Here is a 22,477-nt window from a genome sequence, read left to right as displayed (position 1 = left end):
ATCCCTCACTCCCATCTCACTACTCTGGGGGTTCTTTCTCTTTGGTCACTGATTGAAGCGGGTTGGAGTAAACCTGCATACTGAGTGTTTTGAATGCACTGCAGATAGAGGATCAGCAGTACATCATGTACTTTGCTCCCACAGAAAGGTTTTAGTGTTGGTGGTCTTTTTCCATAAAACGAACAAATAATGTATTTGTTCACCATGGGGTGCTTGGTTACAGAGATTGCAGAACGGGATGTTCTTTATACAAGAAACATTTCCTGACAAAAGAAAAACAGCATGCTGTATGTTTCAGTAGATGTAGCAGATCATGAATTCATAAAACTAGAGCTCACCTTAAAATATATATATCAGCCATAGTTTTTCATACAATCAACCTAAGAAATAATACTTAGAATATACAGAACATCCCACCTGTCACCCACATAGAGAGAGAGACACACACACACACATACCTCATCCATTATTAAACAGTGTACCAGGATTGAGCTAAATCTGGAATCATTTCCCAGGAGTGCTGAGTAAATAAAATAAAACAACTGTGGCTTAAAACTCTGACTGCAGTGGGATAGTTAAATTATGGAACATGGATGGCTATGTATTATAAGACTAAATCTCATAGCTGCAGTGTTGATAGACCAGCAGTTAGTTGAAATTGAAAACTAAAATACCAGAGTCACAGATAATGTTCCCAGTAGATGTCTTAAATCTGAATAATTGGTATCTCCAAGATTAGATAAATAAATAAATAAAGTAAATAAATAAAGAGGATGTAAAAGTGAAAGCAGCAGGAGAGGAGAGGGAAAAGTCAGGGAGGCTTCATATCGCATATGTACAGAACCAATTTGTGGGCCCAGGATTAACAGAGTGTCTCTCTCTCTCCCTCACTCTAAATCTCATTGCCTCCCTGATGGAAATGGAAACCAGCTGTGGAAGAGGGCTGCCATGATTGTCAGTTGGTTTCCAGCACAGCCCCCCCCCCCCCCCCCCCCCCCCGCATCTGGGATCTATCTAATGCTAACGTAATGCTGCCCGCATGTAGCCAACCCCGCTCCTCCTTCAGCCCGGCCGCACCCTTATCCTCAACCACCCACCAATGTCTTGGCACTGCTCCCAACAGGGTTAACAGTGTGCGTGCGCATGTGTGTAAGTGTGTGTGCTTGATTGTGTTTGCAGATACCACATTTACGTCCGTGTTTACAGGTGTAAAAACTGTTTAATGCAATTTGGGCACTTCAAATCAAATTGACCCCAATTGCTTTCAAACACTTTCATGATTTCTCTACTTGACTCAGATCTGGCATTTATGTGCAAGTGTGTTTGCAGTTCTGTGCATGCAATTGTGGTGAGAAGCACATCCACTGAACCACAGCCCAGAGCTTCAAAACAAACCAAATGCTACTAACCCAACAAACTCAAGGAAAATCTGGGGCAGTATCAATTTAATTTCAAAAGATTTATTCTGGGGCAGAATTGTTTAGGCTTTTCTAAAGATTTATATTTACAGGGTTAAGACAATTCTGTCTCTATAGATCTATGTTCCAAAACAATACCTCAAACTAAGACAACTCTCCAATGGAAACTCTGCTTTCAGAGTGAGGTCATCTCCACTCATGTCAACACATATCTATTCCCCCCATCACACCACTGAGGAAGTGAGACAGCTAACACGCTGTACTACTTGTCTTAGGCTTGGGGAATCCTCTCGAGACCAATTAAATTTACAGTTTTACATTTTGCTTATTCCCAACATCTTTCCTCTTGTGACACCTCATGCGTCACCCGCAGTTGACCCATGCTGTCTATGACGCCATCCTAGTCAAGGCTGAGTGACTTTTGTTTCTGGAAAACACACTTGAGTCTTCAATACTGTCCTCAAAGAAATAAAATATGCCCCAAAAAGTCTAGATACTTTGACACTGTTGTTTTTATGATATCAATAATGTATTTTGTAATCAAGCCTACATGCATCATGAACAATGTCCTCTTCTCACAGTGTCTGTCTGTCGGGACACAAACAATGATACATCAATCTAGGTCAACAGTGAGAGGCCACAGCAGTTTATGCCTGTCTGAGACTGACTGTGGTGACGCTGGCTGTCAGTTTGGTGTCATGCGTCAGTACATGCAACCACATCCGCACTGGCTTATTTATTTCCTCTTTATACTTTACTTTTATAGGTTACGGCGTGTGTGTGTGTGATGGGTGTAACATCAAACTCCAATGATATTCAAAACAAACAAACCATCATTAGTTTTAACTAATTTCACTGTACTTCCCCTCTATGTCCCTTCCTGAACATGTAGCACCAAGATTCGTCTTTGCCTACTGTAGCTACAGTAGCTCGATAGCAATGACCTGAGTGACGATGACCTCAGCTAAAAAAGTGCAGTGCTATTGATTTACAATTGCTATTCGGTTATTACTTTCTATATAGAGACTGAGCTGTCTGTCAGCCAATCAGAATACACTCACTGTAGTTCTTTATTCAATGACATAGATGAGGCTGAACAGGGGAAGTGGCAGAATGCAATACACTCTACTGTTGTGGTACTTTATCTAAACGTTTGAGGGGGAGTCTTCAGCCTTTTTTTACATTAAATAATACTCTGAAGAAATATATATAGTATTTGTAGTGGATACAGAGCCACGTCTATAAAAGTAATAACTAACAAATTCACTTAAAGGGATATCATCTTAGCCACAATCTTGGTTCCTCACGCATTTCCTAGTTATCCGAAGTATCCTTATACAAATGTTTGCCATTATGCAAGAAAAGGACTGACAACCTGGCCCAAAATCCTTAACCCACTCAGGAGAGTGAAATCTAATCTGAGGGCACAATATCACTTGGTCCTGGGAGGGTTGGGATGTGACATCAAAGGAGAGAAGGGTCAGAAGGAGAGAGATAAATAAGGGGGTGATGGTTGAAAAGAAAGGTTGATTGTAAGAGAGAGAATGAAAGGTTAACAATAGAGGGTAGGAAGGACATGTGAAATCATGAATAATGGGTTCGAGGGATGTAATATAGAAAGGAGGGGGGGGGGGGTAGTGCAGATGCTCAAGATGCCAAACCCCCGCTCTGCTCCTGGATGTTCTGAATAGAGATTAACAGTGTCCCTATGAAGTAAATTAGATAGAGATTAAGGGATTTTAGCTGACGATTTAGCGAGTCTCCCAAGACAGAGGCCTTCCTTCATATTCCCACACTTAATCCCACTCTTGGGATCTCCAGATTATACTGCATTCCTTTAAAGTGAACTGTGATATCAGTTCAATAAGATGAACTGGTTACAATGACAGGGCATTACATTTTCATAAACTGTAAACTATAAAATAACTTTATGTAAGACAACTGTCAAAGTGTCAGTATTGCTTGTGGATAAATGTGTTTCTCATTGGGGCGCCCCAGTGGCTCACCGGACTAATGTGTGCACCTGGCGGCTGCTTCGATTCAAATCTGGCCCTGGCCCTTTACCACATGTAATTCCCCTTCTCTCTCTCCCCTTTCTTGTCCTCTCCAAACAATCCCTGTCAGGAATAAATGATAAAGGCAGAAATGACACAATATATATATATATATATATATAAAGTGTTTGTCATTTACATAGTGAGGAAGTGATTCATAATAAACAGCCCCTAATACAACCCTACAACATAATGCCTTTAGTCAGAATACTAAAGTATATTTTTCATGGTGACTTCTTGACAGTTTTGTTGTGACTACCAGAATGTCTTTACTGGCTGGTGAAATTCACCTAGTGATAAACCAGAGATGTATGTAGTTGTACCCAATCCTGGTTACCATAGCAATCTGAGCTAGATTGGCATGGGCGCAAGCATAATAGTCTACGTTTGTCAACAACTTTTCATCTGAAGGCTGCAAGCTGCCCCTGCATTCTCAGGGAGAAGTGGGCGCCATGTTGGAGCACCTGGACAATGGCACTGCCATGGGGGGGCCAGGGGGGCCATGGCCACCCTGGTACAATCGCTGGCCCCCCCTCCCAAGTCACATTTGTATTACTCAAAATGTAGTATTAGTCTATGCACATCAGATATTAATTGTAAAATAAGAAACCAAAGTGTATCACAATTTGTTAACTGTATTGACATCGTTTTCAACAAGCCTATACTACAACAGCATAATAGAATTCCTGAAAATCCCTTTGATTTTGGTGTGCCACCCCAATATTTTCAGTGCACCCCCTACATGTGTCTCTGTCGGTGTCGGTCTTTAGGGCTAGAGTTTGGATGGATTTGTTTATGCATACGTTTAAAAGTTTTTAAATCAGCAGGTCTTAATGCAAAGATTTATGCATTGCTGTAACAAGCCTAACAAGTAAGCTAATATGAAGAAAGCGCAATATAGTGAAAATATGGTAACGTGGAGTTACCTGCAGCCTTCGCTGTTGTGACATTTAGCCTACAACACTGTCATTAAAAGATCAAAGACAGCCTTACCCCGCATCAACGGAGACCGTTGTCAGCAGATAGCTTGTGACGTTAGTTAAATCTCTTTCCGCTATATATAAAAGAAAAAACAGGGCCTACACAAGAAAGCGAGTCTGTTTAGACTGGACCCTGTCCAATTACGCAGAAACTCACAAGCACACGCATTGTTTGTCTTTCTCTTTCGGTTGGCCACTCTCTTTGAGCTATGATGCTAAGTGAGTAGCCATTGAGGGCACAATGTTCTGTTTACATTGATGTGTGTACCGAACCTGCTGGGGTGCTGTGCAGATGGATGCAGGGTTATCAGAACGGGACCTCCCGGCCGATGTGAATTTACAACATAGTCTGATCTATACCGGAGGTTAGTGGCGATCATGCTGTTTATGAAGCAAAGTTGCTGCCGGGTTATGATTGAGAATGACAAACGAACCTGGGTGTAAGAAAACTGCAGGATACTGTTATGGTTATCCGCTCATTTATCCGTTTTCTAAAGAAACCTAACAGATATTTCCTTCAAAGTGCCGCATAGAAGAAAATGAGCAATTTAGACAATGAAACAATGCCGTCAAAGTATCTTGGCTGGCAAACACTTTGTTTTTTTATGTTAATAAGAGAGATCCCATCTGATAATGAACATTCTGGAGTTCTGATTCTACAAGGGAATGAGAAGGGTTGTCCAGGAGACAGAAGGTTCAAGAGCTGTTCACTGTGGTCCCCATTCCCACAATGGTCTCTGATTCTTGGCAAGCTCACATGCTAGCACACACACGTCAAAGGCTGACAGTCAATTACAGAGCCTTCCACTTTCCTTCTTCAACAGAGATTTATAGAGCCATGTTGTGCACTGGGTATCATCGTAGGTCGTTGCAGGGGAGTGAGTAATTGTGTATAGCGTCTGTGTGAAACAGTGTATTAGCAGGAAAGTTTGAAATTCCAGGAGTCACATACATACACACATGAACAGGAAGACCCCAACCTCCTTCTCTCCATCCCTACACAGTTTTTTTTGGTCACAGTCTAGATAACGCTGTTTTTTAACTCTTTTTTTCTGCCCTCTAATCAAACACAGAGCATTTTCACAGTAAAGTTCCTTCATAGAAAGCTTGGAATCCAGTCCTCTGATTGGAAGTCAAGCTGTTCCTCCTGTCAGCGCATAAAAGGGGCTCATTAAAACAAGCTGGTACTGTTCATACACCCTGCTACTTTACAACAGACCCAGCTACATACAATTTCAGCAAAGATTTTTGAGCATACAAAGACCGGGAAAGAGAAGAGCATCCTGAACAACAATACCTACAGTAGTCCCTGGTAACAGTAAATACGTTTTATGTGACAATCTGTTGAACAATACATACATTTCACATATGACAGATATTTGCAGCACCCTTGACTCCCTTGACTGGTGCACTGGTGTCTGACCTCATAGGCAGGGCATTCTAAGCAATCCACCCAAACACAAAACACCCTTGAATCCTCTTCAGTAGTTTACTGTAATCTTTTCAGGTATAAAACAGAACCATATGAAATACATGTATTACTCTTATCACTGCTTTTGCATTCTAAACAGCAGCAGCTCTTGAAGGGCATAAAGTCTGACAAAAACATTCAGTATTAAAGAAGATGAATTGGAAGCTGTGAAAGCAGAAGACAAATGTGTTTTCAACCACAATGTTTTAACATTCCGCAAGTTCATCCAAAGATGCCAAATGCAGGCTACATATGAAAACAGTTGTGGTGTAATTTGCAGCTTTAAGACCTTAGGTTATATGAATGTGCCCTCTGTTTTCCACCATCTTTTTAACATAAACAAACACTCCCTCTTTCCTCCCTCAACCTCCGTCACTGTCTCCGTGTTGCTATCTCCACCCAGCCTCACCCAGTCCCACAATGATGACAAATCGTCATGAGTTTTCATCCAGCTTCTCAAAATAAAACGTAAGGCAACATGAGTGAATGACAGGAAGGAAGCTGTTGCACTGAAGGGATGAATGGTCATCAAGAGAGCCTTCTACTTCCAAAAGAATAGGCTGACGCACATTCAATGGATAACATTCACATACAGTGCAGTACAATGAAAGAGAATGATTGGGCTAACTTTAGTTTCTTCATTCCAGAAATCCTTTTTGAACTTAACTCCTATGAGAAAAACCTTCTGAGGGATAAAACACCCTTTGTTGTGAAGGTCACGCACTACTGATTATGTATTTTGCTACTATTGTATTATATCACTATGCAATGGGAGTAACAAGTCTTCTCAGAGATGTCTGGTATGAAATTGTCATAAAACGTTGCTCATTCACTCCTTCTTTGTGTCTCTAGCCTATTCACTAAGCACACATTGCATTTCTAGGTTAATTCCAACACAAGCATATTATTCTGTCATAAAATATGAAGAAAGTAAACAAGTTTGTCTCTGAGTCTCTTCAGTTTCACCTTTGTTTGCATGGTGGCATTCAAAAGCTCCACATTACCCCTAGTGGAAAAATCAAAACAGGCAATAACAGCTGTCCTAAACAGTCTCATACCTTTTTTACACAGTCTAGTGTGATTTACCTTTATGCATGCTCTGACGTCCAGGAATACGCAGTGGCTGAATGAAGTAACAGACTGTCTTAGACGTCCTCAATGTACCGGCACTCTAATCTGTATCTGATAAACACCAATGTATGCATTCAGGATCTACATAACTGAAAACAAAGGTAATTCAATTCATAATTGCATTTGTTTGGGGGACTTTGCCATTGGTCAAGTTGGTTATTTCCCTGCTGTCTGTTGATCTAAAACCTAAATGTAGGCTTTGACCACTGGAGTGCATGATTTGTTGGTGGCTCAAGCTGACCCTTATTAGGCAATGTGCCTCTGTAAACATCAGTTCCAGGGACGTTTACTGATGGGTTCACTTCACATATACAGTGCTCCTGTCCTTCAATAAATACTGATGTTCTGTTTGTATTATATGGCACCAGATTGTTGTAACTATTCACTATGGTGAACAATATTAATACACATACATAAATCCAGGAATTTCAGTTTGTTTTTACTGCTGCAGTAAGGGCGACTCCACCAGAAGTTCCTGTATTCACACATGATCAGATAGTTCTAATGGCATTTTAGTTTGACCTAATTCATACAGCACAGTAAAAAAAAGAACTCTTCAGCAACCCTTCTTGGAAAGAGCTCATGGCTTCCAACTGGAAACCTAATCTCAACCCTTGACTGACCTTTATGCTGGAGCCCTACCACCCCCACTCCATACATACAAACACACACATGGAGACCCCTTATCACCTGACCAAGGGAGGAAGGGCTATATAAAGACAGGTCCATACAAGAGATTCAAGAGAAACTGGACTGTATGCATCGTTGCGCCATACTCCTAGCACTGATACTGCCCCCTAGTCCATCCTACCACCACAGGTGACCAATCTCCCCCTTACCCACCACATGTCCCCTGTCTCTTGTCCCAGCATATGTGTGTCAGTCAAAGGTACCCCCTCTTCCTAACCATGAACCTCCCTAACCCTCAACGATCAGGTATGCCAGAGCAGCACTCCTGCCTCCACCATCTGCGCCCCCATCCCCCCTTCCATGCCATGCTCCTCCCCCACACATGTTTGTATACATGTGTAAATGTCGGCAGACATCTACTGCTTCTCCTTGGTGTCAGGGATAAACTTTGCTGGTAGGTGTGAGGTTGGCATGGGCACCACAGGCTGACAAACAGCTGGTAATCTCACCTGTAGCACACACTCTTTACATAAACAGCTTAAATCTGATGCACGGGTACATAGAGAGTTTCAAAGGGAACAAAAGGGTTGTGGTTTTAGGAGAGAACATTGAGATTAATTGGTGTGGTGTGTGTACCAGCCAACATATTTTTTGAGAAATTACATGAAGATGAGGTACTCGCCTTTGTTCCTGTCTCAGAGCAGAAGGGACCTGTGCCAGAACAGGACGTGATACAACATTGAGAGACCACAGTGGGAGTGAACATCTTTTCAGGAGATGTAGGAATGTGAAAATGAGAAAGAAGAAAAAGCAAAGGTATAATATGGAATATATGTATACTGTATATGGAATATATAAAAAACGATAGACAAGAGTTAAAGAGCGGGACAGAAACACTTGAGATACAAATGTGGCTAGGAGTCATTGTTAATAATATCAGACCCAAAAATGTTCCCGTCTCTTGTCCTGTTTACATCCAGTAAAGCCAGTCAAGGCTATGAAAAATGACACTGTGCAGACATGCTACAAGTGTCACATTTTTTTCACAATGTTTAATGAAAATGGTCTAGAATTCAAAATAACCCCTACGATAGACATCACTCAACACAAGCTATGTCAAATGCCAACATAAATGAATATATCCAAAACAATTTGTCAGCCAGTAAAAGATTGCATGCTTTTCTTTTGGTTGTCTGCATGTCTGACATAATGTAATTCTGGAGTCCAGAGATAGTCTTGACAGTGTTTCACTTCTTATGAAAACAAGCGGTACTGTGATAAGATACCGAGAGTAAAATATGTGGTGTATGGCCTTGTGTTTTATAATGGTTTTAATGTTGCAATTGTGGAAAGTAAAATTCGGGATGAAAATGAACATGATTGTTCATCTGAGCCCAGTGATTTTGTATGAGGTAGGGGACAAGCTACAATAGATTACCTGAATCAAACAAAGGAGGGGGGGGGGGATTTAATAGAAAAGGCACAAAAAAGACAGAAGGACAAGTGGCATAAAGATTTTATGACAAATGAGAAAAACGACTAATAAAAGGAAAGGGCTCAAAGGGACTGCTTTCTCATAGAAGAGCTCTCGATTCATCACCCAGTGTCACGCCTGGGCTTTTACCACAACTTGGTGCTCTAATGTCTAGGACAGAGAGTGGGCTGGAGAACTAGGCTTTTCAAAAACAGCAACTACATTTAGCCTCCAGTTTCTCAAATTGTACTAAAATGCAGAGCTATAATTGTGTGTTTGAGGGTACATTAGGCATGACACTTAAGTGACACAAATGGTTTGAATAATAAAGCACAACACACTCTTTTCACAATGTCCATTTATGTACCTTCAATGATTATATGTACCATCAATTATGGAAATAGGAATTGTGCTAATTTAAAGAGGCACAAGTAATGCAGTTAATTTCAAAGCAATATCTTTCGATTGACTGTTTATTTCCTAGCTCAGAAACACATGGAGCTGCTAATGAAACCAAATGATCCGTGCTGTACAGCCATGCTTCCAGAGGGTCATGGTGTTGTTGATGTGTGTCAGATGGCAGATTACTGGCAGACAAATATTCCAGACGCTTTACTATTGACAACAGCCCTTCTATTAGCCCCCATATGCACATCAACTAGCCAGTCAGCCGCAAATCCTGCTTGTCATGCATGACAGAATACGCATGTCTACCCACTGTGATCCAATAAATTGAATCACAAAAATATGCACACTTCCATAGTCTTCTTTTCAGTCCGTTACATATGGCACATGCTGTATATAAACATGCTTTATCACCCCATAACCCTCAAAGGCACACACACAAAATAACCAAACTTACACTTTCACACATTACAAAGACAACAATCTATGGTTTTTCAAGCATGTACAATTGTGCTCTCTTTATCTACTTTTCTTTGTCAAACACACACATAAATATACACCACACACACATAGATATACACCACATACACATAAATATACACCACACACACATATATGCCAACCAAATGACGTTGTGTCCTTGGGCAAGGCACTTCACCCTACTTGCCTCGGGGAGAATGTCCCTGTACTTACTGAAAGTCGCTCTGGATAAGAGCGTCTGCTAAATGACTAAATGTAAATATATATACACCACAAACACATATATATATACACCACACACACGTGCACTCTCCTTGCATCCTGTTTTTTATGTTTTTGTTCAGCCCCTCCTCTTCAGACCGACCAGCAACACCAGGCTCAGCTTCTGTAGAATGTCCATCCCTACGTCAGAACCCCTCGTCAGCCACCAGGCCTGCATGCCGTGTGACCATGCAGTGTGACCACTGCCTCTTACTGAATAACAGAGCTGATCTGAGGTTGCAACCTTTGTGGTACTCAGGCATGGAAAAAGACTAAGTGCAACAAAACAACATGGGCCAGACGGCCCTAGACATGCTTGCTATGTAAACAATGAAAAGGTCTCATTTCGTTTTTACAACAAGCTCTCACTCCTTTTTTGGGGGGGTAGGGAGAAGGTGTGTGTTATGGATTCACAACCACCTGATGGATGTACATGATGGTCCACATCATGTACATCATGTAATCTAATTAGCTAAAATATATTTCTATTGATGTCAAGATTTTTCGTTAAGTCGTTTTTACCTTTAGGGTTTTTTTTCCAGGTAATTCAAAGCCCATTTCTTTCAGTAATAGTTGTGCACCAGAGAGACCTAAGCTTATTATAATGCCAATGTAGCACTGTAAAAGCCTCGATTAGTTATGGGCATTGGTCCAGAAGTCCTATCTGTATTTCCAGTAAAATGTGATAAGTGCATCCTCATTAGCAAGATGAATAGACACACAGGGGATGTTCTCCATGGGAGTAGGACTGACAGCTTAAAGCAGTAAGCTCACCCAAAAAATCTTCCATTTGGCAAACTTTTAGATTTTTAAAAAGTATGATGTAACCCCACCTACCCCTTAACCACATGCCTGTAAAGATGAGCTTAAAAGGTTTCTACCAACGTAGCAAAATATCTGCTTTGTTTTGAGCCGTCTGGGAATTTAAAGGAAAATCTATGTACTACAAGTGAGGCCAACCGCCTCATAAGAATCACAAGAACAATCAGAAGAACATTCATATAACTGTAGTCTTCAGGTTGCACCCACAGCAAGTGAGCCAACTAAGAGACAAGTATGGATTTATGTCTGGGCATTTAGTCAGAGGTATAATGTTTTACGCAACATCTTACAAATTCTATTTAACACTACGCTGAAGTAAAACTATGATTCCATGACTTGAGCGGAAAGCAATACCTTGCAGAGCGTGATATCTTATTTGCTTGCATGAGAAATATCAAGTTGGGTATACGTTTTTTCATCAGTCTGGTATGGTTATATTCCCACTTCCTTGAAATGATACAGTGCTTGCATTGTTAGTTGTACCATATTACCCCTTAGGTTCCAGTTAAGGGCTTTGCCTTGTAAAATGTAATTAGGGAAACAGGGACATGAAAGGAAGAGTGAAGTTTATAAAAGCTTTGAGACGCTGAGTTGATGGATATCAATTTTTGAGGTGGAGTGTAAGTAGCTCATGATTCTTCAAGTGTTGTGTTAGTGAAAAATGAGTAAAGAGAAATAAAGTATTGTGCCTTACAAAACGAATATCTTGTTACTTGAATAACTAACTTTCTGTATTCAGTCAGCAGACCGGCTAAGAAATAAAAAATACGCCTAAAAGCAAACATTCTTTGAGTCATCCGAGAGCAATTCCTATTGTATTTTTAACTGCTGAGTTTCTCAAATTCCTTCATCCAAATTCATTGGAAAGGCCAGCAAGAGACTGAAATGAAAAACCTGCTAAAGCAAGTGGAGAAAGGGAGCTGAAAAGCACTTAGAGATGGTGAAAGGCCAAAGAGACAGAGGGGAGCAGGTAGAAAGAAAGAGACATTAACCCTCGTGCTGCCTTCGGGTCACATGACCCAAAGGTTCATAACGAACCATCGTTGTGTTTACCCAATTTTACCCAATACAAAAACAAATAAAAATAATTTTCTTTTAACCTTCGCAATGTGGGGGGTCTGAGACAGCCCAACGGTTAAAAGAAAATGCTTCACTTTGTTTTTGTATGCGGTAAAGTTGTCGCAATACGACGGTGGGTCACAATGACTGATGGGTCAGAACGACCCGAAGATAACACAAGGGTTAAGAGACAGCAGAGACATATAGAGACTAGATGAACACAGAGACTACCAGGATCTGTTAGAGCACATTAGTCAAAAGGGTCTCTGCAGGTGTTTGTGAAACGAGGGAGGTTAAGGATGAACTGGCGAGGAAGCACTTTACTCGGCAGGAACAGCAACACAGGGCTTTTAAGGGCCTGAATGAGTGTCGTTTCAGGGCTGGAGTAACTTCATTAGTGTCTGGGAGAGCAGATGGAGGAGGGTATGGGTACATAGGGGGAGTTGAATCATCCTATTTACAGCAGGACAGAACAAACACTCTCTGCAGACATCATACCCATACCAGGTTATAGTCCAGCTGATAGCAGACTCTGATTGGTCAGTCTGCCTTACAGTTGAATGCATTGCAAATCAACTTATATATGTGTGTGTGTCGGGGGGGGTGGGGGGGGGGTAGCTGAGATGGCATCAAATTCATTCAGATGGCTGATAATTTGTGTAAAAGGTGTGTGTCTTTGTATAGTGGGATGTGTGCATGTGCATTGTTCCTTTTCTAAATAAAAAAATCTATATTACTTGCCACACGCTTTAAAATGCTCACTCAATTTAGTTGGAAGATCTTTACATAACTATTGATCTGCACATGTGAGGTGGGGTCCATCTGAAGAATAAGCTCGCCTTTTCTGATTATTTCGACAATGATTACCTTGGTAAAAAAAAATAATTACAACTCAAATTTCCCAGTGACCTTAATAAGTCACAGGAGATGCAACCACACCACTTGTGAAACATTCAATACCCCCTTTGACCAAAATAGTTAGAATATAAATATATAAAAATAGTAGAGCAACACCTTTTACAGATCTTAACTGAATGCACACTTTATTTTAATGTGTCTCATAGGGGCTCAGTGTAAACTCTGTACCAAGGTTTAGGTCTAAATACTGAGTCATGATGTTCCTCAGTATGCATAGCACAAGGTGAGTAGTACAATGTTGTTACACTGCAGTTAAAAGTACACTAAAATAAGAAGCCATTCTGGCCTTGCTCAGTCAGATCATGGCACAATTCACTCAAACAAAACTGTAAAACACAAAGTTGTTACTAACAGTGATGTTTTCTAAAACGCACTTTACACTCTACTGTAAACCATTTGAGGGCACAATGGAGTAAGTCTCTGCTTTGGCTGTTCCAGTGGCCAGATGTGTGCTTTCAGAACGCTTACAGTGTGTTGTAGGTGATAATGAGGACACAAACCAGATGGGCATGTCCTTACAACAACAAAGTTTACCTTACTAAACATAATACCCCTGTCAACTGTTAGCTTCAAACTCTGATTCAATGAGCTATGGAATAATTCAGATAAACATACTACATCCAACTCTGCTCACTGGTTTGCCAAAATAAAGAGAATTCAGAAACTAGAGCAAGAGAGCAAGGATTGGTAGACAATATGGTGAATATTCAAACCTACAGGATAATAGAATCAAGCCTGAAGTCTAGGGAGAATTCTGCCTGGAGGGAATGAGGAGACATCTAGGAAAATCAGCTATGTTTAGATGTCTAGCCCCATCTAGGGGTTCTACCTGACACAGCAAAAATGGTAAGAGTACAAAATTAATGCATGTTTTGTTACTTTTAGACAAAACATAAAAGAAGAGAAAGATCAACGGTTAACATTATCTAATCCCATATTTATTAGCACACAAGCATACAGGACAACTAATACAAGAGGTAAACCCATGGTTTGTAAAAACACTGACACGTTAACTGAAAAATTAACTACAAAGAGAGAAGTACTAAACTCCCCTCTGCCACTCAAATGTTTAGAACATGAAAAGGTGGCCAGGGTGGTCCAAGCCTACAACAGGAATGCTCATTTTACAACTTGTTTTGATCACATATATGCTTTTGAACCATCAGAGTTGTATTACTGATACTTAATAGGAGAAAGGTTTGATTTCCTTTTGTGTTTATTGGGTACTCAACAGAGTTCTCCAATGTAGTACTTCCGTCCCGGGAAAACCCCAACTTGGGACCATCCAACACATCAGTATCCACCTTAAAGTAAAAGTATCTAACACAGGATCCAATCTAGAACCCTCCAGTTTGGGACTATAAATGGCATTACTAGCAGGGATTTACGTACCAGAGAGAGAGCTATTTGGACTATCTAACTTGGCTCTTTTGTTGCTGTAGTCTGTAGTCTGACCCTTCCTCCAATCACAAATCTCCTCATGAGGGCATATTGTACACTTCCAGGCATCCTCAATGTCCACCCCTTGTGGCTCCCTCTCCCCTCTCCAGTAGGCCAGGTACCCCCTGAGCTCAGTTTTGAGTTGGGTTTCCTGAAACTCTACCTTGCTGGTCCCAATGTGGCTTCCAGTGCTCTGGTGATGATATTCAACATGTAGCTTGTTGACTTCTTGTATGTTGCTGGAGGCTAGGACAGCCAGAAGTACATCCAGGAGCTCCTCCAGTGTGGCTGCAGAGTAGCCCATGGTCTTGGCCTGCTCCTGGACTCTGTCACCCAGGGCCTGTTGGAGCTTTAGCCATCGAGCCTGGAGGTACAGGATTATGCGGCCCCTATCTAACTGACCACTAACCATGGAGTCAAACAGAAGCTTGTACAGCCCAACCTAAAATAAAGAACAAGAGAGGGGCTATGAAAAAATTACAAATAACTAAATTATTAACTATAACTTAATTAAGATATTTATAACTGTGATATTTGACTAAAACAACTCAGTATGAGCTTATTCTGTGACATATAAACTACCTGTAAGAAATGACCCCTGGCCTGTGAGGGGCAGGGGAAAGAGTTGTGCTTGCGTGTCTTCAGGTCACTTAATGCCAGCTCACCGGAGTCACTACGCCGCAGGTCATCAACAATGCCCGAAAGAAACATCCCTTCCAACACTCCAAAGACTGGGAACTCTCTCACATGCTGTCCTGGGAAACACAAAAAAACGACACTTCAAACATTCTTTTCATTCCATTATTATGTCAACGTTAGAGTCTTAATTAGAACCATACCTGCATGAATTGCTTTTATTTTCTGCAGCATGCTGAGGTAAAGTACAGCCTCTTTGTCTTCTCTGGTGATGACCGGCACTTTCAGAACATTAGGGTGTGCCTCCCGTTCTAATCACAGTAGGGTACAGGGTTATCATGTGAACTCCTACACCTATAACTAAACAGTCATGTCTATGGCAACATTCATTAAGGAGAACCCACATACATTTTCAGTAAAAACATTGTTTTTTAAAGCCAGTGCTTTTTAAATCATATATTGTCAATACATTCTGAAAATCTACATTTATTTATTTTCCAACATAAAAAATGATGTGTTTTACATTTCCATATGCTTACCCCTAGATAGATGAATGCTAGCCCCAGTTGTCACTTCTTTTCTCTGCATCTCTTTCCGTCTCACCTGAGGCTTCAAGAGGCCATAAATCATATGTATCTCACACCACGAATGGGCACACAACTGGGTCACAGAGAAGTGAGATTTGTTGAATCTATCCATTGGTCTAACATTGGGGATAGATACATCTTGACTCCATCTTGCTTTAACCTTCAAAAAGAAGCCAGCTCTGACAGAGACAGAGACACAAAGACATACAATCAAGAGGACCAAGCACCAACAAAATGTATGGAATCGCAAACTGTCATCCCTATGGATATCAAACAGTCAGATTATGCATGCAGACGGGTTGACTTACTTCAGTTTGGGGATCTTCTCATGTTTCTGGTTGAAATGGGTCTCTGCCTCTGCCTCACTCGTGACACTACATCGAACAGATGAAACTAAAGGTAGTCAAAAACACATTTTAGTAATGTACACTTGAACCACTTATCAATCGATAAGGACAACAGAATGAAAGACACATTATACTGTAGACTTCTGATAAGTAGACCATGAACAAAACATACTTTGCATACAAGGTCTGTACTTAGCATCCAACTATAAAAGGTAAACACCAAACAGTCATAAAAGACATTCACTCCATTGCCTGTTCTCCCCTCTGCCCTCTGGGAGCCGCCATGGGAGCCACCAAGTCTACACCACACACAGAAACTTCTTCCCACAGGCTGTCACCCATCTGAACCTGGCTACCTGAACTCAGTCACTCACCCCCCTTGCTGAGCCCCCTGAGCCCCTACACAGATACACACTCTCCATGTTCTGTCACCTACAAACACTCACACCCTGATCTCTACCCTCTGCCCCCTCCTACCCGTGGCTGCACTTTAATAACTGGCACTCCTGTCCTGTTATGTTACAATAGTTTATTTTATTACTTACATATTCATTATATTGTGTCTAGCTCAGTGGATATAGGCCTCCTGTGTTTATGTACGCAGTACCCTACATGTACCCCCCTTTCGTAGCATATATGCCTGCACATTATGGTAGTAACACAGTAACATTTTATTCAATTACATTTAACTCACCGAGGTGCTCTGACTGTAAATTGAGTAACTCGGCATCACTTATGTCTCCCCAATCGTCTGGATGTTCCTCCGGCAGTTTGGTATTATTTAGACTCATTGTGAAAAATAAATTTACTGTTAGTGGACAAATTGTGTCCGGCGAACGCAATTCGGTACCACATCAAGTTCACAAATGATCGACAGAACATAACAGGATTGTAATGTCCGGACTTGTTCGACTCAAGTTACACCCCCTTGTTGACGTCAGATCCATTTGATTTACCATTTACCAACAGATGGCATCATTGTGCCATCTTAAACCCGCACTCTGCATTTTTTAGAGTGCATAACAGGCTCAAAATGGCCAAAAACAAATAACTTCCTTTTGACAGTAAATTCTTATTTTGAGAAATGAAGTCTATTCCATGTGAGTATTGCCAAGATCCGGAAGATCTTGCTATATTTCGTTTTCACACTAATATCATGTTTTTATGGAAAACATGGACATCCTGCCAGGTTCAGAAATGTTGTGATAGGCCTAGACCTTTAGTATGCACGCGCTTAACTTTTTGGGGAAAAACGTTAGACTGTATTCAATAGGCCTTTATGCTCTCTCCTCTTTTTCTTACAGTCTAAGGCCTCTTCAAAATATTTACATCGTGTAGTATCATCCATGTTTTCCATTACGAATCAATTTTAATATGCAACTAAAATAGGCTAGGCCTACTTGGCCTACAATTTCAGATCAGTTTTTTTTGTAGGACTCTGGTGGTAGCCTACTAGCAGGTTGGTGGCAAAAGTAAGACCATAACCATCACTCTTTTCCGACATTGTCTCCAAATATCTCAAGGAATAATTACAACTCTGCGTCACGGTTAACGAGATATAGCCTACTCAGCTAACACATGACTTTGCGGCAACGTTGCTAGTGCTCATTTGGTCACCCGCGACATTACCTTCTGGCAACGTTGCCGCGACGTCGGCTATAGCCCCAGGCTAGGCCTAACACTTCAGAAACACATTTCTCAAGTCTAGAACTAGGCCCATATAAATTATTCCTGAAACAGTAGCCTTGTCTTACAAGAAAATGTCTTAGTGACTTTTTAGTAGCCTATCAAACAAACCTATCGAAAATATATAAATAAAGCATAACCCCACAAACCTATCGAAAATATATAAATAAAGCATAACCCCAAAATCTATTATCCACTCATGGGTTGCTGTTACAGTACGCGCATTAGTCCGTTTCCATGGAGCGATGTTTTCGAAAACTGATCTGAAATTGTAGGCCAAGTAGGCCTAGCCTATTTTAGTTGCATATTAAAATTGATTCGTAATGGAAAACATGGATGATACTACACGATGTAAATATTTTTAAGAGGCCTTAGACTGTAAGAAAAAGAGGAGAGAGCATAAAGGCCTATTGAATAAGAAACGCAGATCGATAAACCACAGCTCACCAATAAACTCAGACGATGCAGGTACGGAAGGCTATAGTATAGGCATACTGTTGTATAGTATAGGCATAATCCCTGCCTTCTTAGAAATTTGCCATCTGACAATCAGTAACCCACGTAAACTTACAGTCACTGTCTGTGATTATTAGCTACATGCCTTACAGTTAGGCCTACTAGATGTTAAGAGAGCTTGCCTAAAATTAAGGATAACAAGGGCAACAACATAACAAGTTATGAATTCAACACATCAAAACCTGTAAAACTGGTAGTAGGCTAATAGTGAAACCACATTTTTAGAACAAATCTATCTATACCAAGGCTTGGACTTACAAGACACAAACAATGGGGTTGCCTACACCTAAACTCATGAGGTATGCCTAACCTCAAGCAACTTGAAAGAAAAGACAGATTTGAGGAAATAGATGACATTTAGGCAAGGCTATGTTTTGGAATGGGATAATACAAATCTTGACTGTTTTGAGGTTTCAAATAATTGGATAAACCCTGACTGTAATTCTTCCACCCGGAAAGCAATGGCGTCACTACTCAGCATCGCCTATAGGTGTCAGTCTTGTCACAATAATGTGTGACAAATTAGTTGAAGAAAAGAAATCCTTATGAATAAACTGAATTTCATCTTAAAGATTGTCAAGAATGCAGCATCTGTCATTCATCAGGTTTGGACAGACCACTGCACGCTAAGCCCTATGGATGAAAAAGTTTAAAAATCAAGAATGATGTAGGATGTAATTTTTAAGAAACATCTTGAGCAGTCTTACCCTGTAGAGGGCATGGATGTTGAAACAATGACAAAAACATCAGTTCATTGTGCATTCCAATAGCCTTTTCAATTGATTAAATTGTTTTCCAAATGTACCTCATTATTATAATTATTTTTACATGGCACTAAATTCATTATGAAATCATATGACAACACTGTTATATTTTATTTTAAACACATTTAAAAACATACAGCTTTAAATCCAGGCACATCATTTAACTTTGATGAGGCAAACAAGTGTCACAAACACTCTCTGTCTTCAAAGTATGTCCCTTTAGGACAAGGAGTGTGGATACCCTTGAATCACTACAAATATTGAGGTGATAGATGAAATTGAGACATATCAGACTTATTGGCCAAACAGGAGAGTATAATTTACTAATTGAATAGTGCTTGATAACATGTTAGTAAAAAGCCAGTCAGTCTCAGCAGATATTAAACCTTCAAATAACCATCTGAGCAATTATGATCCATTATGGCTTCAGTCCATTAAAAAATTAATTTAAAAGCACTTCCCACTCTCCCAGAATACAGATAAAAATGAAACTAGCTGCAATTTGCTCAACTTTACATGATCTATGATAAAACGTTTTCTAAATTAAGAACAATATTTACAGTGAAGTGTTAGGATAACATGAATATTTATCTTTCTCTCTCCATGCCTAGAGAATCCATTGAGCTAACTTTGTGCAAAATTCCCACCCACATACCCTGTGACCTGAAAGCCATGTTGTGGCCCAATTGAGTACAGTAACTTTACAACACCCTTTGCTTCTACAAATCCAAAGTCACTTTCGTTCAAAACTACAAATCCTGCATGGAAACGCAGCTGTTATATTTGAGTCTTGAATTGGAAAATCGTATTTTCATCAGCCCCAACAGCAGGTTTTGGACTGGTCGCAAACAACTATGTTAAAGAGGACACTTTCCAAACAGCCTTTTACTTCTTGATCAAAATGCTTTTGTTGACATCATCTATTACGTTCATAGTCCCAAGTTCAATGTCTAGTTTAAAAACAAATCGTTCACACTAGTCCATTGCAACAAATAAAGGAGCCCTCCAACAGGTTGTTACCCAGCTTCCTTCTACTCTCACTGGGGTATCCTGCTGCGATCAACAGCCTCTAGCTCCACACTGGAGAGGAAGCGTTTGGATAGCCGGCGGCTGTCGAAGCTTAGCTCTGTGGTGTAGACTGCACGGGCATGTTTTGGGTACACAATAGTGGTGCTCTGAAAGCGCTGGGCTCGTTGGCGAGGCTGGAACTCCAGTTGGGTCTTGTAGTGTCTCCAGGTGCTGTGGGGCAGGGTGATGACAGTCTGGCTGCAGTGCTCCAGACCCAGGCCTCGTGGCTGGAGGGCTATATCATGGATGAAGTGGCGCTCAGAGTCGTAGCGCACAGATGAGGTGTATCTGGTGAATGTCAAAGATCAGGGCATTTACTTTCCAATAAGCACATTCTGAATTTGGTTGCAGTGTAGGCCTTGTTTTTGTACAACCATGTTGTGAAACCACTCTACATACTCCTGTGTGCATAACAGATACAGTGACCCAATACTATCTTACTCCAAAATGTACCCCATTAGGCCTATCGACAACAGTTTTTTAGTCGAAGATGTAAGTAGCCTACATACACCGATTTGCAGACAGCCTATAAACCACAAATAAAAACGCCTTCGACAAAGGCTTATTTTTCATGCATTTATTCAGAACATTTACCGTATTTCCTTGGGCGGTAGTGGATCCAGTTCTATTCCCTCTCCGTAAGACAACGGGTGCAGCTGGGGAACAGATCCAATTGGTAAAACTGGAACCTGCAAAGCAAAGTCAGCCGACCGTCAACACACATAAGGAGAAAGGATTTGGTGGAGGTGGTAACGTTACTGACCCAATTTAGTATTTACGTGACTCAGTTTCCCAAGCCCAAGATAACCAACCAGAGATGCTAAAAACTATTATGGATCTTTTTTATTGACATGACTGGCCCTGGCATGTCAATTTAGTAAAATTACATTAAACAATTGCAAATGCAACTTGCCAAAGTCCAAAGAAACGTTTTGCAAGTTTGATCGAAATGTAGCCTATCATTTTTTTTGGTAACAAGTTGGCTAGGAATAATACGACATTTTGTATACAGTTGTTAAAAGTTATACGTACCAACCCTGACCCTTTGCCCTCGTCTTCAGAAACGGGACTTATTGCTCCTTTATCGCCACACGGGGACAATAGCCAAGCGCTAGGACTGGGGCTTGGAGGTAGTCCGGAGTCCGGGCTGTCAAGTGCCCGTTCAGCTTTGCAGCTCATATCCAGTGGATCGTCGTCACACACATTCGGCAAATTTAGTCTGCCCACCATTTCTTTCAGTTCAACAGACAAATGGTCCCACTTTTCAGGTAGGTCAGCTTAACATGAGCTATAACAACGATCAATTCAAACCAGGTATCAAGTGTGTCGAAACCGATTGAGTAGCGAGAGTGAGAGTAGCCCCTGTAAATAGACTAGTGCTCAATCGATCTAACTAGCCTGCGTATATTATAGGACTCCTAGTGACCACGCAACTACAAATGCCTGACGGCAATTACTAGCATCAACCTCCGTTGCTTGGCAATACAGTTTACGACTGTCGGTAATCCAGTGTTTCCAAACAAAAATATCTTAACATTTCAGAAAAAGAAAAAAAAACCTTTCCGTTTTTTGAATTGCACGTGCAGCTATATCCCGTCCAAATTAGTTACGTGATTTTTTTCGTCATGACAACGAAAGAGAAATAAATACATTTTGACAGCGTTAAATTATGTTGTGTTATATGAGTGGGCATTCAGTTGTCCCGCCTGCATGTCTTCAAATTTCTCTTCTATCAAAAGCGTTCATTGTTTTTCAAGTAAATACAGGGATGGAAACGCCTTTTAAAACGGCCTCTTGCTGCTGGTTGGAGGAAAGATTAGAGGCGACAAAACGAAACATGGGAACTCTTTCATCCCCTCCCCTTGGCAAACACTGGCAAGACAGAACTTTGTCTACCCATCAACCCCGATTAATTTGTAATATTGCTGAATGTTTTGTTTCTTCTTATGGTACAAGGAGCTACAGTTGTTTGCAAAGGCAGTTGCCTAATACGAAACAGTAAAACAAGACAGGTTATGGCAAACTTTTACTCCAGTAGTTGCCAGATAGCTAATATTACTCTGAAAATACACATTATGATAATCAACCAAAGGCAGGAATGTAGGCCTACATCAAGAACATCATTAATATATTAATCCATTTATCAAACACTTTCTTTTCAAGGGGACAGAGGTCCATGCTACGAACCACATCTTACACAATCAAAACCATTCAAACCCCAACCTCTACACTATGATGCTTGACCTTAATTTAAAATAAAATAAACCATTTCAATTATCTTGCAGGACAAAACAATATACAGATGGACTGAACAGAATGGAGAAATAACT

The 22,477-nt window shown here is 40.7% G+C and overlaps 2 protein-coding genes across 3 annotated transcripts; both read right to left on the bottom strand.

Annotated features, from left to right (window-relative positions):
* Nucleotides 1-14,005: 14,005 nt before the first annotated feature.
* On the bottom strand, nt 14,006-17,127 carry exo5 (exonuclease 5). 2 transcript variants are annotated; one of them, XR_009931650.1, is made up of 7 exons: nt 16,808-17,126; nt 16,075-16,159; nt 15,719-15,945; nt 15,383-15,490; nt 15,126-15,298; nt 14,356-14,985; nt 14,007-14,285 (listed from the first exon to the last, which is right to left on the bottom strand). XR_009931650.1 is itself a non-coding variant. In XM_062473803.1 (6 exons), the coding sequence occupies exons 1-6, from the start codon at nt 16,902-16,904 to the stop codon at nt 14,488-14,490; spliced, it is 1,188 nt and encodes a 395-aa protein (XP_062329787.1). In that variant the 5' UTR covers nt 16,905-17,127; the 3' UTR covers nt 14,006-14,487. The 2 variants fall into 2 exon arrangements, 1 of the variants encoding a protein (XP_062329787.1); XM_062473803.1 differs by having other exon boundaries at nt 14,006-14,985; nt 16,808-17,127.
* Nucleotides 17,128-19,171: 2,044 nt separating this feature from the next.
* rflnb (refilin B) lies at nt 19,172-22,018 on the bottom strand. The gene is made up of 3 exons (XM_062472310.1): nt 21,180-22,018; nt 20,742-20,836; nt 19,172-20,435 (listed from the first exon to the last, which is right to left on the bottom strand). The coding sequence occupies exons 1-3, from the start codon at nt 21,375-21,377 to the stop codon at nt 20,117-20,119; spliced, it is 612 nt and encodes a 203-aa protein (XP_062328294.1). The 5' UTR covers nt 21,378-22,018; the 3' UTR covers nt 19,172-20,116.
* Nucleotides 22,019-22,477: the final 459 nt, after the last annotated feature.

The sequence above is a fragment of the Osmerus eperlanus genome, chromosome 11 (genome assembly GCF_963692335.1).
Source record: "Osmerus eperlanus chromosome 11, fOsmEpe2.1, whole genome shotgun sequence".
In the NCBI taxonomy this organism is placed as follows: Eukaryota; Metazoa; Chordata; class Actinopteri; order Osmeriformes; family Osmeridae; genus Osmerus; species Osmerus eperlanus.
The sequence above is the reverse complement of the archived record's forward strand: the minus strand, read 5'-3'. Positions and strand labels throughout refer to the sequence as shown.

Bases quoted from the DNA above. Each gene is read 5' to 3' on its own strand.
- exo5 (XM_062473803.1), bottom strand. From the start codon at position 16,904: ATGAGTCTAAATAATACCAAACTGCCGGAGGAACATCCAGACGATTGG. The intron at 15,946-16,074 runs GTAAGTCAACCC...TGTCTCTGTCAG, and splicing joins GAGAAGATCCCCAAACTGAA to AGCTGGCTTCTTTTTGAAGG. The intron at 14,986-15,125 runs GTAGTTTATATG...TCTTTATTTTAG, and splicing joins CCAGGGGTCATTTCTTACAG to GTTGGGCTGTACAAGCTTCT.
- rflnb (XM_062472310.1), bottom strand. From the start codon at position 21,377: ATGGTGGGCAGACTAAATTTGCCGAATGTGTGTGACGACGATCCACTG. The intron at 20,837-21,179 runs GTACGTATAACT...TTTGCTTTGCAG, and splicing joins AGGGCAAAGGGTCAGGGTTG to GTTCCAGTTTTACCAATTGG. The intron at 20,436-20,741 runs GTAAATGTTCTG...GACATTCACCAG, and splicing joins CTACCGCCCAAGGAAATACG to ATACACCTCATCTGTGCGCT.